At 45.4% G+C, this 20,046-nt stretch overlaps 1 protein-coding gene across 1 annotated transcript in view; it reads left to right on the top strand.

Annotated features, from left to right (window-relative positions):
• The window catches only part of LOC122924362 (vomeronasal type-2 receptor 26-like), a 200,240-nt gene extending 180,560 nt beyond the window's left edge, over positions 1-19,680 (top strand). The window contains exon 7 of the mRNA XM_044275386.1: positions 18,773-19,680. Coding sequence (XP_044131321.1) covers positions 18,773-19,680 — 908 coding nt within the window. The remainder of the gene's footprint in view (positions 1-18,772) is intronic.
• Positions 19,681-20,046: the final 366 nt, after the last annotated feature.

A 20,046-nucleotide genomic window follows, 5' to 3' on the forward strand; every position in this document is an offset into this window, starting at 1 on the left:
TGGCACAGTGCTCTACACCACTATACAGGCACAGTGTTCTACACCGCTATACAGGCACAGTGTTCTACACCACTATACAGACGCAGTGCTCTACACCGCTATACAGGCACAGTGTTCTACACCGCTATACAGGCACAGTGCTCTACCCCGCTATACAGGCACAGTGTTCTAAACCGCTATAAGGCTCTCTGCAGCCAGGAAATAACCATTTTTTATGTGATTTGCTGCAAATAAATTCGGATCAAAGCAAAATTTTTCAAAAAATTTGACAAACCAGCCAAATCAATTTTTTTTTAAATTCGCTAATCTTGATTGTTATTGATGATGTTCTAGAGGGTCTACATACCACAGATACAACTTATAAACCACTATGACTGCATCCATTGTTGAGAAGGAGAGATATCCAATATAGCCAGCGTGTGGTAGTATGAGTGGTAGTACTGTGTTACCACTGGTGATGATGGTAATGATGTTCTAGAGGGTCTACTTACCACAGATACCACCTATAAACCACTATGACTTCATCCCATGTTCAGAAGGAGAGATATGCAATATAGCCAGCATATGGTAGTATGAGTCGCAGTACTGTGTTACCACTGGTGATGATGGTAATGATTAGTGTTGAGCGAATCAAAGCAGCCAAAGCAGAATTCAATCTAAAGTTTAGAAAAACTTTGATTTGCCACAAAGCTGAATTGTCTCGCACTTTGTGGTAACAAATCTGATTTTTTCTAAAATGGCTGCTACGCGTGTTACATAGTGAAAGTAAGAAGCTTTGGAATGCAATATTACCCATAATGCTGTGCAGCTAGCCAATCAGCAGATAGCCATTGCCTGTGATGTCACAGCCCTAAAAAGCCTCAATCAATGGGATCTTCGTCATTTCACTGTGAGATGAGCATAGCGAGAGACGTATAAAAAAGAATATTGGATAGGGAGAGTGCAGGGACAGTGCAGGGAGATTTCTTTGAGACTGTAGGGACAGTGCAGGCTGAATTTATTGGACTTGTGCATCTTGTTCACCTGCTGCGCTATTCATACTTTATCTGTTCTGTTATACATAGACTTACTGTGCATCAGACTCATTGTCACCAGGCAGTCTAATGTATCTCTGCCTTTATCTTGTTCACCTGCTGCAGCATTCATACTTAATCTGTTCTAATATACAAATAATTGCTGTGTGTCAGACTCACCTGCTGCAGCACTAACATTAATCCGTTAATATATATATGTACAGTACAGACCAAAAGTTTGGACACACCTTCTCACTCAAAGAGTTTTCTTTATTTTCATGACTATGACAATTGTAGATTCACACTGAAGGCATCAAAACTATGAATTAACACATGTGGAATTATATACATAACAAAAAAGTGTGAAACAACTGAAAATATCTCATATTCTAGGTTCTTCAAAGTAGCCGCCTTTTGCTTTGATTACTGCTTTGCACACTCTTGGTATTCTCTTGATGAGCTTCCAGAGGTAGTCACCTGAAATGGTCTTCACTTCACAGGTGTGCCCTGTCAGGTTTAATAAGTGGGATTTCTTGCCTTATAAATGGGGTTGGGACCATCAGTTGCATTGTGGAGAAGTCAGGTGGATACACAGCTGATAGTCCTACTGAATAGTTAGAATTTGTATTATGGCAAGAAAAAAGCAGCTAAGTAAAGAAAAACGAGTGGCCATCATTACTTTAAGAAATGAAGGTCAGTCAGTCCGAAAAATTGGGAAAACTTTGAAAGTGTCCCCAAGTGCAGTCACAAAAACCATCAAGTGCTACAAAGAAACTGTCTCACATGCGGACCGCCCCAGGAAAGGAAGACCAAGAGTCACCTCTGCTGCGGAGGAGAAGTTCATCCGAGTCACCAGCCTCAGAAATCGCAGGTTAACAGCAGCTCAGATTAGAGACTAGGTCAATGCCACACAGAGTTCTAGCAGCAGACACCTCTCTAGAACAACTGTTAAGAGGAGACTGTGTGAATCAGGCCTTCATGGTAGAATATCTGCTAGGAAACCACTGCTAAGGACAGGCAACAAACAGAAGAGACTTGTTTGGGATAAAGAACACAAGGAATGGACATTAGACCAGTGGAAATCTGTGCTTTGGTCTGATGAGTCCAAATTTGAGATCTTTGGTTCCAACCACCGTGTCTTTGTGTGACGCAGAAAAGGTGAACAGATGGACTCTACATGCCTGGTTCCCACTGTGAAGCATGGAGGAGGAGGTGTGATGGTGTAGGGGTGCTTTGCTGGTGACACTGTTGGGGATTTATTCAAAATTGAAGGCATACTGAACCAGCATGGCTACCACAGCATCTTGCATTCCATCCGGTTTGCGTTTAGTTGGAGCATAATTTATTTTTCAACAGGACAATGACCCCAAACACACCTCCATGCTGTGTAAGGGCTATTTGACCATGAAGGAGAGTGATGGGGTGCTGCGCCAGATGACCTGGCCTCCACAATCACCGGACCTGAACCCAATCAAGATGGTTTGGGGTGAGCTGGACCGCAGAGTGAAGGCAAAAGGGCCAACAGGTGCTAAGCATCTCTGGGAACTCCTTCAAGACTGTTGGAAGAACATTTCAGGTGACTACCTCTTGAAGATCATCAAGAGAATGCCAAGAGTGTGCAAAGCAGTAATCAAAGCAAAAGGTGGCTACTTTGAAGAACCTAGAATATGACATATTTTCAGTTGTTTCACACTTGTTTGTTATGTGTATAAGACTGTTGGTACCATTAGGAATGGGGGAGGGGGTTAACTCCATCCTTCTTCTGGCCCCACATACCAATCCCATAAAACCTCCTTAATAAAGACACTGACACCGTTCATCTTTTAACCCTTTTATTTTTAATTATTCAAACGGCAAAACCATAAACCTTGCACCGTGCGCTCTGCCAGCCGCTGGTCTCCCAGCGAGCAGATCCACCCATTTTCCTCCAACACCTTTCTGATGTAATAACTTGCCGCCAGCTGTGACTTACAAATTCAGCAATGCACCTCGCCTACTTAAACAGCGCAACCGCAACCACATACAAACTCACCATTTGAAACAAAGAACAAACTGCTAACTTACTAGGGAGGGAGGGAGGACAAAGCGCTTCCGCTCAAAGAGGGAGAGAAGAGGTGGGACAGTGGCTTATATGCCCTGCTTGACACCCGTCTCCTCCCACAGAACCGGATCCCTGCATTAACCCTTTACTAACTCTGCAAACGGGGCCAGGGGGGAACTAATGCAAAAGAAGGGAATAACAAGGGGGGGACCACCAGTCCCTGCCCATCCTCTCTAAACCGTCGGGTGGCCACCATTCCACATGTGATAATTCATAGTTTTGATGCATTCAGTGTGAATCTACAATTTTCATAGTCATGAAAATAAAGAAAACTCTTTGAATGAGAAGGTGTGTCCAAACTTTTGGTCTGTACAGTATATATTGTGGTAATGTATACGGTGAAATGCAGGACAACGTTTGTATCTCACCCAGATATCTCAGCTGAGTGAGAGAACTGAAATCCAGAAAGTTGCAGTGGTTTCAGCAAAGTGTAGTTTGCCGAGACAGGTTTGTTTAGGTTCTGGGCTGGATTTTATTTGGACTGGTAGGTAGGTTTTATACTGGGACTTACCAGTCCACAACCCCTCCAGTACACGTTCTTTTGCTAGCCAGAGATGATCCCAGGTGAGGCTTGCTGACATCATCACTGGGGGAAATAAAAGAGATCCCAGACTGTCAGTCTGAGGGAGTTATGCCTGGAAACATAACCTACATGGTTACAGGCTAGGAAGCTGGTGGACTTGCCAACTGTTGAAGCCTGATTCCCCTTGTGTGAACTGCGCTCTGTAGGTGAAATAGAGATGAATAGTGATGGACGTACATCAACAAGACGTTTTGTGAATGCGCGTTCGCGATCAAATGTTTGCAAACTGTGCATTCGCGGCGGAGGTACATTAGGCAGTCGCTGGATACAAACTTTACTGTCAGCCAGTACAGGCCCCAAAAATTAGGGATTTAGATGACAGAAAATAACTTGTGATGATGTGGCTGGAGGTACATTAGGCGGTTACTGGATGCAAATTTTACTGTAGGCCAGTACAGGCCCCAAAAATTAGGCATTCATCTGACAGAAAGGAACTGGTGATGATGTGGCTGGAGGTATATTAGGTAGTCACTGGATACAAATTTTACTGTCTGCCAGTACAGGCCCCAAAAATTAGGCATTCACCTGACAGAAAAGGCTTTTATGCTCCTGGCTGTGACTGACCAGTTTGGTGATCTCATCAAATGGCCGCAGAAGTCTGCATGCGTCGCGCATGAGCAACCACTGGTGCGGTGAAAAGAAGCCTATCAAGCATATACAAGGTGAAGTTCCAGCACGTCGGGCTCTCACAAATCAGACATCTGACGGGCAAGTGGTGTTGCCACTGAACGTCAGCAAGGCGAGCCATGGCTGTGTAGGATCTTCTAAAATGGCCAGAGATTTTTCTGGTCTGCCTCAAGACTTCCTGGGCCCCGGGGTATTTGGCAACAAATCACTACATGACTAAGTTCAGGATGTGTGCCGTGCATGGCATGTGTGTTATTTTGCCCTTTTTCAGGGTGCTCAGCAGATTGGCACAGTTGTTGCACACCACTTTACCAACTGTCAAATTGAGCGGGGTTAGCCACTGATCGGCCTGTGACCGCAGAGCTGAAAGGAGTGCAGCACCTGTGTGGCTCTTGGCTTCCAGCCGCAGCACAACATGGCAGCATCTCACCAGCGGAAGAGGTGGTAGCAATGGAAAAGGAGGAGTCAGCCGAGGAGGAGAGGGAGGATGGAGTAGGCGGAGGAGAAGAAAAGGCAGGCCTGCATGCAATCCGTGGAAGTGACACCAAATCCATACAGGAGCCACGGGTTACATGCTTGACAGCCGTCAAAAGGTTCACCCAGTGGGCAGTAAAAGTTATGTACCTTCCCTGCCCATGTTTGCTAGACTTCGTGTCTTTGGTCAGATGTATATTGGCACCAACACTGTGTGCCACAGATATATTCACTTGCCGTTGAACATGGCCATATATTTCAGGGATGCCCTTCTGGGAGAAATATTTCCTTCCGTGGAGCAAGAGAGTTATCTGGCATCATCAACTTTTTACGCTTGAACATTTGGGCCACGGAAGCCTGCCTTCTGCCAGATGAACGCGACAACAGCATGGTGGAAGGTGGAGTGGAGGACAAATGGGAGGAGAAGGAGAAGAGGCAGGACGTGGAGCACCGGGAGTGTGGCTTTGTGGGTTCTGACAGTGTTGCTCCCACTGGGCCAGATGCCTTCTTAAAGTGGTCATCCTTAGTTGAGTGTTGGGCTTACCGCGACTTATGCGTTGACAGCACAGGCTGCAGATGGCAACACTATTGTCAGCAGCTGACACGTTAATAAAAGTCCACACTGCAGAGCCATGTGCCAGTGTACTGGGAGCACCAGAAGTGACCGTGCATGTTGGATAGCTTGCTCCAGATAAATTTGCAGTCTCCTTTTTGCCTCCTGTGCCCTGCGAGCTCTGCCTGCTTCTCCTCCCTCTCTGCTCCTCCGTCTCTCCCTCTCAACTCCCCTTCTCTTCCTCTATTGTGGGCACACACGTGACGTCCATCGACACATCATCATCATTACCTTCACCACCACTGACATTAGAGATCTCGGAGTAGGCAGAAACACCCTACTTGGGCTGATCTGGGTACTGTCGTCAGACTCTGTCCTAACAGGTGGTTTAAAATATTGCTGCATTTATCTTGCTCACCTGCGGTGCCATTCATACTTAATCTGATCATATATAAAGAGACTTACTATGTGTCAGACTAAGGGGGTTATTTTGTGACAGAAATACGTCTATAAGAGGTATTTCTGGTGCACATTATTTGCGGTTATTTTCGCAACTTTTCTTTGCGACTTTTCCCCGCTCATGTCAACTCTAAAAAAGTGGTCCAGGTGTGGGTGTGGTAAGGGGACGGGCTGGCAGGCCAGTCTGATTCATCATTTTCTATGCCAGGGAGTTGGCGTGGATTTAGAAGCGGCGGTGGTGCTGCTGGAGATCTGTCTAAAATGACGTTATTAATAAATGTCCCCTTATTTTCAACATGCTGTTTTAATATATAGGCTCATTTATCTAGTTCACCTGCTGCTCCATTCATACTTAATCTGTTCTGTTATACATAGACTTACTGTGCGTCAGCCCCATTGTCAGCAGGAGGTCTAATATCTAGCTGCGTTTGTCTAGTGCACCTGCTGAGCCATTCATACTTAATATATTTCTGTTATACTTATTATGTTTTGTTACTGTGTGCGTCAGACTCAGTCTTAAAAGGCTGTCTAATATCTTGTTCACCTGCTGCAGCATTCATACTTCATCTGTTCTCATATACATAGACCTAGTGGGGTTTATCTAGTCACAGATATACGCCACTTTTTGGTGTATATCTGTCGCAGCTTGCGACACAAAGGTTATTTACGCCGCAATCTGTGACTTTTCCCCACTTACGTCAGATGTAGAAAACAGGGTGTGGCATGGGCAGAAAAGAAAATGGTCTAAATTTATGGCAGCAAGGGAGCTGGCGTAAATTTAGATATGCGGTAGATAGGCTGAAGGTATGTAGAGACCGGCGTCTATACATAAATTCAGCAAATCCACCACCAGTTAAAGGGGTATTAAGGCCAGCGTCTAAAACGCAGCTCTTAATACATGACCCCCACTGTGCATTAGACTTAGTATTAACAGCCGGTCTAGTATTCACCATATTTATCTTGTTCACCTGATGCGCCATTCATACTTTTCTGTTATACATAGACTTATTGAGCGTCAGACTTAGTTTCAATAGGCGGTCTAAGGCTAGTATCACACTAGCAGCAGACTTCTCCAGCAGGCTGTTCCGGTGGGTGAACAGCCTGCTGGATCCTTGCTGCCACTAGTGCACGCGTGCCGCTGGAGGTACGCTCCGGCCCCATTGACTATAATGGGGGCGGGCTGGAGTATCGGCGGCAGCACGGCAAATATGCCTTCTGCGCCATTCATATTTAATCTGATTCAGTTACTCTACACCAGCGATGCGAAACCTGCAGCTGGTACAAACTATCACTTTCAACATGCCCTGATAGCTGGGGGGTGGGGGGGGGGGGGGGTTAGCAGCATCCACAGCAACAGGCCAGAGCTGCCAGTGTCATCCAGCGGTTGTGTTTTGACCAACAGTCCAGCTGTACTGGAATGGTTGACTCGCTCTTCAACATCGTCTCAGGTGACAACAGATATACACAGCCAGGGATCGGTGGGTTGATACCACGCTTAGTTGGCATGGCCCAGGACCTGTCTCTGTGCCCTGACCTGTCCTGAACCTGCCTTTGCCTTTTGCTACTCCCTTTGCTAGCCAAGTAATGGTAGCCGCCGTCTCTGCTCCACTTTTCAGCATAGATGAGCCTTTTGAGGACCGTCTTCAGTTACAGGCCAGCACAGACTTGGAGGAGAGATCCACTGCAGATTAGTCTAGGCGTGCAGCTAGCGATTACGACAGTTGGTTGGGAGCACATGTTGAGAGAGGTGAGGGACGTGCGCAAGAGACAGGTGCCACTTGGAACTGAACCCAAGTTCGGGAAATGTTATTTTTTTTTTACAGTAGAAATCAATGTATGAAGTTATTCCCCGAAGTAATAACTTCGGCTCATAGGAGCCAATATATTCTAATACTGTACGGAGCGCTCACTCCATACACTATTGAAACAAAGTTTAATGCCAATCAACTTTGCATGCTTCATCCGAAACCAATTCACTCATCCCTAGTGACATTAGTGAGGAACAAACCAATGTAGATGACATTGTTGGCGATCACAAGTGGGAGTGCCGCAAAGCAGACAAGCTACCCAGGGACCATTTTAGGCATACAGTTGTACCCAGGTGTAGGAATGGCCGAGTGGTATAGGGTGGCCAAAAATGTCCCTTTAAGTGTACTTGTATCACGGTGCTCCTACCTGGATACGCTGGACTTTAGGCCTTGGCTCCGATGCAGGCAATCAGGGGGTAGTTGAATTGGGGGATAAAAAATAAATTGAGTCCAGACATTGTGATGAAGTTGAATAGCAGCTTTACTTGAATAAACGTTCATCAGAAACAATCATCCAATTTTATCTTGGTCCCAGCAGGTTTTAGCATTAAACTCTGGCAGGCAAACTCATCTCTGCTACATCTGTTGCCCTCTGACACTGCTGTGCTGACCGGATATCCATGTGACTCAGCTTTCTTCTTTATGCTGCAACATCTCTCTGTAGTCTGACTCTTGAATTATACCAGGGAACTTTCTTCCTGGCTCCTGAGGCTCTAAGCTGTGGCCTCCATGACCAGCAGAGCTTAAGGTGCTGTAGCTGGCTTGGCTTGGGCACGGGCACGTCTAATCTCACAGGAGAGGGAGGTTTAGAATGGACTGGAAGGTTCCATTCTTTCTGACTGCAGCTCTGCCATGTTTGCTGCCACCTGCTGGCATATTGCATGATAACATGAACAGTTACAAAATAGGAAATGCACAATGTAGAGGATCTGAAATAAATATACAGATGACATGACATTAGCCCATTAGAGATGGTAGCTAGGTTCAGAAGTGGTAATGCCACTCTGGGGCATTACAGGAGCCTGGTGAAGTGGGGGCATCATCATCAGAGGGCAAGGGTGGCAGCATGCTCATGAGACAGCAGGGAGGAAGCACACCCATGAGACAGCAGAGTGGAAGCAAGCCCGTTAGCAGGGGCAGACTGAGAACCCTCAGGGCCCCCGGGCAAAATAAATCAAGGGCCCCTTAGAGGCCCCACCCTTGCCCCGCCTCCATGCCCCACCCTTGCCCCGCCTCCATGCCCCGCCTCCATGCCCCACCTCCAGTCACACCCTACACAATCTTTAAATAAGTTAAAGTGACACAAAAGGCACCCAGACCACTTCAGCTCATTGAACTGGTCTGGGTACAGTGTCCCTTTTGCAAATCGAGCTGCAAAGTTCTAGAGAAACTGCATTGTTTACGTTCCAGCAATAAGTCAGCCTCTAGTGGCTGGCAGCCACATGAGGGCTTCCTGGTTTAAAACAGACCTTTGGTCTGGTATCTGACGCTGGACGTCCTCACACTCTGCATGATGACCTCCAGGGTCAGATTTTTCCCCATAGGAAAGCATTGATTCAATGCTTTCGTATGGGGTGATCTAATCTCAGCGTCCATTAGTGAGCCTCTGTTAGAAGCAGTCCCCTCCAGGCCCCAGTATAGACTACAATTGAGGGCTAATGGGCCATGCAGAGGGGTCTTTCTAGCAGAGGCCTCAGTGTCCTTTAGAGAGTGTGTTCGAAAGAATCCCCTCCCATTAGAGACTACAATGGAGTCTAATGGGGCCTGGAGGGGGGTCGCTCCAACACTCTGGTTGCTATTCACAATATAGCAACACAACATAGCTCGCTGATACCTAGGCCAAGTTGGCTCCTCTTACCTCAATTACGGTTGCTGGCTGGCAGGCTGTGGGCTTGCTGGTTGCGGCTGGCAGGCTTTGGGCCTGGCTGGCTGGCCTGTAATCCGGAGAGGGATTGTAGAAGCTATGTAAGTAGTCATAATAAACAGTAGAAGGGCCTGTTGAACAGTGGATGATTGTTATTTGGAGGTTGGAGGGAGAATAACTATTGTGAGAGGACACATGTCTGGGCATAACTACTGTTAAGGGGCACATATCTGGGCATAACTACTGTGAAGGGGGGGAGGCCCTTCACAGTAGGTATTAATCCCTTTCAGCAGTCCCCCCTTCAGTGAATGGGGGACTGCTGAAAGGGGTTAATAACTACTGTGAAGGGCCTAGCCGTCTGGGCAACCCCACAGATCATCCCCCCACCCACCTTGTACTTGTTCCACTGATCCACTACTTGCGGGCTACGTGGGCATGAGTTCAGTCACTTCGGTGTGCAATCCCATCCTGCGGCGCGTGATCCTGCGAGACCCGTGTCCTACAGCGGCGGGTCTCGCGGGATCACGCACTGCAGGACGGCATTGCCCACCGAAGTGATTGAACTCATGGTCGCGCAGCCCACAAGTAGTGGAACAATTACAAGAGGGGTGGGGAATAGCCAAATTAAAAAAATATTTTGAACCAAAAGTTGTGCTTTTGGTGGGTTTTGAACTAATGGTGCTCTGTGGATGGCACTGTTATGGGGGCTCTGTGGATGGCACTGTTGTCGGGATCTGTGGATGACACTGTTGTGGGGAGGATCTGTGGATGACACCGTTGTGGGGATCTGTGGATGGCACTGTTGTCGGGATCTGTGGATGACACTGTTGTGGGGGGGGATCTGTGGATGACACTGTTGTGGGGATCTGTGGATGACACTGTTGTGGGGGGGATCTGTGGGTGACACATATAATGTCCCCGGATGGTGTAACAGAAAACAAGAAGTTACAAATAAGGATCCGACTGGCTTGATCCGAAACTAAGGAACAAAAGGGTGACCCCTATTTAAGCCCTAAAACTCTCCCTGTCTTCTAAGCCCTTGCAAAGATCTCTATGATAGAAAATTGCATGCCCTTGTGCCTCGACTGTATGACACCTGAACACCCTATAATAGTGAGGGGACACGACCACCGGCTCCCTACACTTAATACGGAGGGAGTCAGGGTCACCTAGGATCAAGCAAACAGGAAAACACAAATCAATGAACAGACTTATCTGTAGAAGGATCATTTGTAGCATCCAGCATGTACACACTCCAGGAAGTTGTATAAACCGCAAGGTGATGCAGTATGGGAAGGGATTTAAAGGGATGCAATCAGTGCAACTACATGACAGCTGAGAGAGGCTAACGAGATGACAAAACGAAAGCAAAACAAAAGAACCTCAAGCAGGAGGTTCTGAAGAACGTCTGTAAGAGCTTCTCAGATGTCTGGTGGTGACATATATAGCACCATATGCTATATATGTGTCATCCACAGATCCCCCATAACAGTGTCCCTGTGAGTGAATTATCCCCAATACAGGGTCTGGGGGCCGACATCTGGTGTTGTAATGGCAGCGGGGCCCAATGCAGTCACTGTATTCTATCGGGCCCCGCTCACTGTAATATTGAGGCATAAATGTAGGCAATAGGCATTAAACAAGAGAAATCCTCTGTGATCCTCTCTCTCTCTGTACTCACAAACTCCCGTAGCAGGCAGGCCAGACGGCAGCGCAACTCACTAACGTCACGCGCCTGCTCCTCCCACTTTATGAATGAAGCAGGCGGAGCAAGCACGTGACGTCAGTGAGTTACGCTGCCGTCCGGCCTGCCTGCTACTGAGTACAGAGAGGATCGCAGAGGATTTCTCTTGTTCACATATGAATATTAGTATTACAGTGAGAGGGGCCATTACAGTGAGTTACGCTGCCATTACCAGGCCAGCATAACATTCGGAATCGGGGCGCTGGGCATAACACATTATGTTATTCTGCGGCGGGCCCCAATCCCGGCCGGGCCCTCGGACCTTGTCCGAAGTGCCCGACCAGTCAGTCCGCCCCTGCCCGTTAGACAGCAGGGTGGAAGCATAAGGAGATGTACAGCCAAACGCAGGAGGGGTACACCGTCTGCTAGTCAGGAGACTACCTGTGAGGAACTAACTAGCAGGATATAGGTTCATAAAAGCAGCAGCATACAGGCATCACGCATACTTGGCAGAGTGAGAATTTTTCAGCATATCGCTGGTGGTGGTGGATGTTAGCATGGCACTATACAGGATATGTGGCCAGAAGGTGATGTGCAGCCAGGGTGCTAATTAGTGATGAGCAAAGTTTTTAAAAATTAGATTAGTTGTGAATTAATTCATTGCGAAGTGCATTAAATCAGGTCTATCCGGGCCTGCAGTTAAACTATAGGAAGAGTATATCTCTGTGTCCATCATTGTGCAGTGCAGCAACATGCATAGCTAGTCCTTTCTGGAAGCAAAATAGGTACTGTGCATCTGATTGACAGAACGGTCACATATATAGACGTATACATCATTGTGCAAGCCACCAACATTCCAAGCTGACAAACAAACATGTTGTGGCTGTGCAGACGCATGCTTTTGAATCCCTTCTGTTAGCTGTAGAATGACTGTGCATCATTATTAGGCCTGGTTCACACTTCAGTTACTTGGTAAGTTATTGTAAACCCAAAGCAGGTGGGGGTCAAACCCACAGAGCAGGTGCAGATCTATTCATGATACCTAATCAGAGAGTAGGCTCAGCACCTGAATTTGGCCCACACAAACTCATGGAAATAACTGAACAAATAACTGAAGTGTAAACTCACAGTGAACTTGTCCAAGATTCAAGTAGTGGCCACATGGCAATGAGGAGGATGTCAGCAGTAAGGCTGTGTTCACACCACTCTTTATTTTGAGCATCTGCCTTCAAAGAGTCAGTATTTGGTGAGAATTTGATCAGTATTTGTAAGGCAAAAACTGGAATGGGTCCAAAACAGAGATGACATGTGACGGCAATATTTGAATGTCTTATGTGTTTTGTACCCACTCCTGATTGCAAAATACTGACCGTGTGATAGAGGCCTCATGCTCAATTTGCATGAATTTTTGACCTTTTGCCTCTGAAATCCGTTTTATTCAGATGTAAAAGAAATCCTGCATGCATGGCTTCTATCACAGTCAGTTTGAGATCAAGAGTTAAGTTGCTACTGATGGAGCTGATACTGCTCCTGCATCACAACCCCCTCCAACAGTCAGGAGCTCAGAGGGTTCCCCTAGTTAGGCCTTCTTTATGATTGGTGATGACGCACATAGGCAGTGACCAACTGACTACAAAAAAATGTCTCGATAGTAGTTGAGTTTTTCATCTCTTTCAGAAAGTGTAAAAAATTCCCCTATTTCAACTGGTAGCATGGGTCTAACATTGCGGCATGCCAGTAGTCATCCCTCTGCCGAATGGTGGCAATATGGTTGTCACTACACAAACAACTCAGCATGCATCTGGCCTTTTGCACAAGGGAATCAGAGGGAATTCTTTCCTCCATCTCCACTGCATACTGTGACGGTCTGTCGGGTTATCTGTGTTGTCTTTGCCGTCACCCTCTAGCTCCTCTACCCAATGGGCTGTAAAGGGCTTATATAGTGTCCTTGACCATAGTTACAGCTCTACATTTCAGTGCTGGCATGGACTGTATCAGAATTCAACAGGCTCAAGGCCTTGCTCATCTTCTGCTCAACATAACTGTACAGGGCTAGTACAGCTTTTAAAGATAAGTAATGATGGCTTGGGGCTCTCCACCTTGGGTGGGCACAAACCATCATGGAAAGGGAGGGACTGTAGTATCAGTAACTTGGCCAGGTGCACATTCAGATTCTGTGCCATTGGATGAGTGCACACATACTCTTGTCTCTGTGCGATAGCCTCAGTGATCAATTGCTGGTGAAACACGTGATTAGGAGTAGGAAGAGGGGAAGGAGCATCAGAAGCAATAGACAAAGGAAAGAAATGACCGCTTACTTCTTCTAAAGGTTGAGATGGATTACCCCAGGCTCATTTGGCTCCAGATCTCCCACTGCTTCCACCCTGCTAGCTCATCGACACTGCCACCCTGCTGCTGTCTGACAGCACTCTGTCACCCTCACTTCCTGATGATGATACCTCCTGTTCACCCGGCTCCTATGTGTGGCTACATCATCATCCAAACTTGTTGATATTTGTATGTCTAAGGAAGGACACAGGGGATCTCTTCTCCAAGTCTATGCTGGCCTGTAGCTGCTGATTGTCTTCACTAAGCTCAGCCTCGCTGAAAAGCAGAGATGAGCCGGCAGCATGTCTTACTTCCCGAGCAGAAGGAGCAGCAAAAAAAGGAGGCAGTTGCAGGACAGGTGAGGGCACAGAGGCAGTTCCTGGGCCATGCCAACTAAGTGTGGTTTCAGAGGAACCCACAGATTCCTTGCTGTGTGTATCTGTTGTCACCTGAGAAGATGTTGAAGAGCGAGTCAACCATTCCAGCACATCTAAATTGTTGCTCAATACACGACCGCTGGATGACAGTGGCAGCTCTGGCTAGTTGCTGCAGCAGCTGCTACCATCAACCAGCTTCAGTACGATTTTTGCCACTGCCCGTTCCGTTCCTTTTGAGGGCCCAGGCAACTTTCTGATATCTATAAAGGCAGAAAATGAAAAACAAAAAAATTTGTGGCAATTCTGGAGGAGCTGCTCAGCCCATGACACTGTAGCGTGTCTTTAGTTAGGGGAGCAGCCCGACCGCATGTGGACCGCAGTGATCGGTGCTGAGATACCGTGACGTGGTGCATGTGGGCTCCGATATCTCCATGACTGGAACATATTGGCAAAAGTCTCAGCTTTTAATACCTTTACTTATGTCTTGCCAGCATAGTCAGTGTTATATCTGTTTGGTGCATTCTCTCCGTGTGTTCTATATGATTGCTACATTCTGTGTAGTTTGCTCTCGTGGTGCATGTGGACCGCGCCGATATCCTCCATTGTATGCATATTTTGCTGGAGCTAGTCGATTACTGCCGTCCACATGCGGTCGGGCTGCTCCCCTAACTAAAGACACGCTACAGTGTCATGGGCTGAGCAGCTCCTCCAGAATTGCCACAATTTTTTTTGTTTTTCATTTTCTGCCTTGCTAGATTTGAGTGTGTTTGCTTTTACTTGGCATTCCAACACTTTTTTGCACCTGGTAACCTCCCTCACATGGTCTGGTGTGGGTGTGGCTCACGGCCTGGCTTCATCCACATTGTACAACCGCAGTATTCATGCTGGGCACTTGTGGGGAGCTTGGCTGTGAGCTGAATTATATCATCCCCAGACCGTGTTCACACCATAGTCAGAGCAGTGGTTAGGACCCTTGCCATGCTGAGATACCGTGACGTGGTGCATGTGGGCTCCGATATCTCCATGACTGGAACATATTGGCAAAAGTCTCAGCTTTTAATACCTTTACTTATGTCTTGCCAGCATAGTCAGTGTTATATCTGTTTGGTGCATTCTCTCCGTGTGTTCTTTCTGATATCTACAGTGTACAGTAACTTAATCAGAAATGTAACTAGCTAAGTATGAATGGCGCAGAAGGTGAACTAGATAAATGTGCCTATATATTAGACTGCTTGCTGACAATGAGAGTGATGCAGAGTCGGTCTATGTGTAACAGAACAGATTAAGAATGGATGGCACAGCAGATAAACAAGACGCACAGGGCGATTACTCTGAGCCGGCTCCTATGCTCTCCCTATTCATTACCTACATTGTCTACAAACACTCCCTACACTGTCCCTATCCAATATTTTACAATTCAAAGCTTTCTAAAAAGCCGTCCCTAGTAGTGATGAGCGGCAGTGGCAATATTCGAATTTGTGATATTTTGCAAATATTTGGGCAAATATTCGGCATATATTCACATATTTGAGAATTCGTTATCTCCAGTCATTATTTTCTTGATTGCAGAAATCAGCAATTGAAAAATTTGCAATATGAAAATTTGCATTACGAACATTTGCAATCAACACTACTTCTAAATTCAAAGATATTGCAGCTTTCTCATTGGCCCACAAGCTAGAAGCAGGGAGGGATCATGTGAACTGATTAAAAAAAAAATCTGGAATATTTGAAATTACGAATATGTATCACTATATTCAAAATATTCACAAATTCTTGAAGTGCCGATATTCACGATAAAAATTAGCAATTCGAATATTCGTGATCAACACTAGTCCCTAGTGCCTGCCACTTCTCTCGCTATGCTATGCACAGTGAGATGGCGGTGACCGTGCTGGTTGAGACTTTTATAGGGCTATGACATTACAGGGGATGGCTATCTGCTGATTGGCTGGCTGCACAGCATTATTGGTCATAACACTTTCACGGGATTCTTACTTTTACTTTGTAACACATGTAGCACAGGCCACACTTTCAGCAGATACGCGGTAACACAAACCGCACTCATACACTCAAGAATGGTGGTAACTGGACTCATTCAGGGCACAAGGCAAAACAAATAAAAGATTAATAAAAACATGTCTTCCCGTCCACACTGATGGGGAATCGGGGCCCGACATATTTTAATAATGCATATATGATCAGGCTGATGGTTTTGATACCACATATGACCGGTCTAGGCGTCGCAGAAGGTGAGATACTTGTATGTGGGAATGTTGGCTGTCAGGGGTGGGATGTCTGGACTCCCTACGATGCCCACATTATACAGAATGCAATGATTACAATAATTAATATGTGAGATCTGACAATAACACCTGACCCAAGAGAGAGTCACAAGAACCACCCCATAAATGCACATCCGACAATGAATCAGTATAAAAAATATATATATAAAGTTTATTGGACACACCAATAAACACACATTTTAAAAATTGTATACAATTAGAACAAAGTGCGGTATGCAATAAAATATATGTAACCGACACACACAGGTCCACTGGATTGCCACAAAATGGGCCTATACACTATAAACCAGCATATGAAAATCCAATACAAAACATGAAGCAAATATGAAGTAAGGTAAGACCACTAGAAATGCTAGCAGACCATGATGAGGTCTAATTTAGAGAGCCAAAACCTACGTAAGCCGCTGGTGCAGTGGCCCTGGAAGAGTGAGTAACGCCCAACGCGTATCGCCGGAAGGATCCGGCTTCCTCAGGGGTAAAGAGCTGTATGTTGGGGTATCACATTATAAAGGGTGGTAAATAAAAGAAATGTAATTCACCTGCAGCCTGTTTTTCCAATTCTTTTTTATTTCTTTTTACACACGTTTGTGCACTTTTGTTTTCACCATACTTTTCACTTTCACTTACGTGGTCTTTCCCCCGTCATAGGCCAGTTATCACTCTATTTTCTGTTAGGTTCGTCACATGCCTTGGATCATACAATATGGTCCTCGCACGTTTACATTGTAATTCTATTTTATTGTTTATCATCATAGATGACTAACTTGTCCTGTAGGAAAATATATTGTTATTATGAGAAGGATACGATTCTACATATTTATTCAGTTTTCTATGTGTTGCATACAGGATGTGCACCAACTATGCATTTACTGCACAATGCTTGACCCCTCATATGCACACATACATGTATCTGCATCACTGCTATGCAGATATATGGCTGCATCATTATAGTGCCCTTAAACACACATAAAACACTGTTCCCTGTAGGCATGGTTAGTATAGTATATTACTACATTATATCAGATTATGTATCATGTTTACAATATTGTCCTATTGTGTAGCACGACCTCCCATATCCCTCTGGCCCTCCCTCTCATGTGTGGAACGCATTGTGAGCTCCACTATCCCCTGTGGCGCACACCATGCGTTCCACCACGCGGTCCACTGCGGCATTCGACTTCCGGTCATGTGGTTACACACTTCCGGTTTCACAATCTCTGCAGACATATGTTTGCTCTGCTGGTAAATTTATTTCCTAATTACTGTGTGTAGGCTCCAAATTTGGATATGCTTTTTAGTATACATCCCATTGGATCATGATGCCTGTTCCCCCCCACTTGCAGTTATGATATGCGGCTGTGATCTGACAGGTGGAACGCATATGCGTTCCACCTGCCGATCATGTGACTTCCACACTTCCAGTTTTTGGACATGGATTACCTGATATGCCTCCACACTGGTTACATCACCCTGCTGCACAGGTGAATTCAATTTCTTTTATTTACCACCCTTTATAATGTGATACCCCTGAGGAAGCCGAATCCTTCCGGCGATACGCGTTGGGCGTTACTCACTCTTCCAGGTCCACTGCACCAGCGGCTTACGTAGGTTTTGGCTCTCTAAATTAGACCTCATCATGGTCTGTTTGCATTTCTGGTGGTCTTACCTTACGTCATATTTGCTTCATGTTTTGTATTGGATTTTCATATGCTGGTTTATAGTGTATAGGCCCATTTTGTGGCAATCCAGTGGACCTGTGTGTGTCGGTTACATATATTTTATTGCATACCGCACTTTGTTCTAATTGTATACAATTTTTAAAATGTGTGTCTGTTGGTGAGTCCAATAAACTTTATATATATATTTTTTATACTGATTCATTGTCGGATGTGCATTTATGGGGTGGTTCTTGTGACTCTCTCTTGGGTCAGGTGTTATTGTCTCATGCTCTTTTCACCACTCCGTGTATTATTTGGTGTGCCCCCTGCCTTTCTAATTTACTTAATATGTGAGTTGTACCAGAGATAAGTATTTGCTTATGAGACATGAAAACAAGGTAAACTGCTGCTATTATCGTAGTTTAAATGTCAAGTGTCCCAAACTTAGCACAATTACTCACTGGGTGACTGCGGTGGGCGGAGCCTAAAACAGCCAATTCGATTTCACCTATTGACTTCAATCTAAGACTTTCAAATACTGCCATTCTCACAGTTTTAAAGCCAGAGGCCAATCACATTTCAGCCATTTATTTTATATGGGAAAATGTAAATGACTGCCGACTGTTAATGGCAGGGTCCTCATATTTGGCACAGTCTGTCATTGGGTTCAACTTTTTATAAACCAGGTTAAACAGACTTTGCTTATATCTCTACCGTTTTTAAGCCGACATCCAGTGGTTTCTTCAGAAACGACACCTTCTAGTTGTGTTTGCTATTTGAGTCATTTTGGTTTTCTAATATAACGTTAATAAGAGTCACTAAACAACCATCGTAGGCATATTATGTGGATGATGTAATAAACCATGCTGTTTAGCATCGCTACTACTGTGTATGAGATGGGGAGATAGATATAAGATGTTATGACATTTTCCTACAGATTCTGACAGCTGCATTATGTGCCAAAGTGATGAATGGCCTAATGAGAAGAGAGACCGATGCCGGCCCAAAGTAGTGGAATTCATCTCTTACCAGAACGACACCATTGCTTCTGTCTTCTCCTGTGTCTCAGTCTCCGGATGTCTTGTGACCGGCTTCATATTTGGAATATTCATTTCCTATCGAGACACTCCTATCGTTAAAGCCAATAACCGGAACCTGAGTTATCTCCTCCTGGTCTCCATCATCCTCAGCTTCCTCTCTGTCTTCTTGTTTCTGGGTCGTCCCAATGATGTGACTTGTAGATTACGTGAAACCAGTTTTGGAATCTTCTTCTCAGTAGCCGTCTCTTCACTTCTCGCCAAGACTGTGATGGTTTGTGTTGCTTTTAAGTCCACCAAGCCTGGAAGCCCTTGGAGAAAATGGCTCAGTGTGAAACTACCATATACCATAGTGTCATTGTGTTCATCCTTTCAAGCTGTAATCTGTGTTATCTGGTTGTCTATTTGTCCTCCATTCCAGGACCTGGACACTGACTCTTATCCTGGGAAGATCATCATTCAGTGTAATGAAGGCTCAGATATCTGGTTCTACTCCATGTTGGGTTATCTGGGGCTCCTGGCAGGTGGGAGCCTTGTTCTGGCTTTCATGGTGAGGACATTACCGGACAGTTTTAATGAGGCCAAGTACATCACCTTCAGCATGCTGGTGTTCTGCAGCGTCTGGATCTCCATGATCCCGGCTTATCTGAGCACCAGGGGAAAGAACATGGTGGCTGTGGAGATATTTGCAGTAATGGCTTCCAGTGCTGGACTTTTAGGTTGTGTGTTTTTCCCAAAATGTTTTATTATTTTGTTTAAATCTGAAATGAACAGAAAAGCTGACCTGCTGGGGACAAGAAAGAACTGACGGCAAAATGGTCACCCTGATAATAGTGATTAACTCTGAAATAACAGCTTGTAGATATCATCTTATACTAGAAAGAAATGATAACATATAATTAGATTCCAATCGTTACATTGTCTCAGCAGTGCATTTATTAGGAGGAGAAGGAGAGGATCTCCCCATGTCTACCTGCTGATATGTAGGATCTACACAGGCATTACTGCTCCTTGCTATAGCTAATGAATTCATACATCTGACATGGGGTCAAAGACATCGGACCAAAAATATCAGTCCCTTGAGGTTACGGGGGCTTTGTAATTGTCTTTCTTTGTCTGGGTAAAGTATTTTTAAATATACAAATAAATATAAAAAAGATGAATTGTTTTATGA

This window comes from Bufo gargarizans, chromosome 1 (assembly GCF_014858855.1).
Source record: "Bufo gargarizans isolate SCDJY-AF-19 chromosome 1, ASM1485885v1, whole genome shotgun sequence".
NCBI classification, from domain to species: Eukaryota; Metazoa; Chordata; class Amphibia; order Anura; family Bufonidae; genus Bufo; species Bufo gargarizans.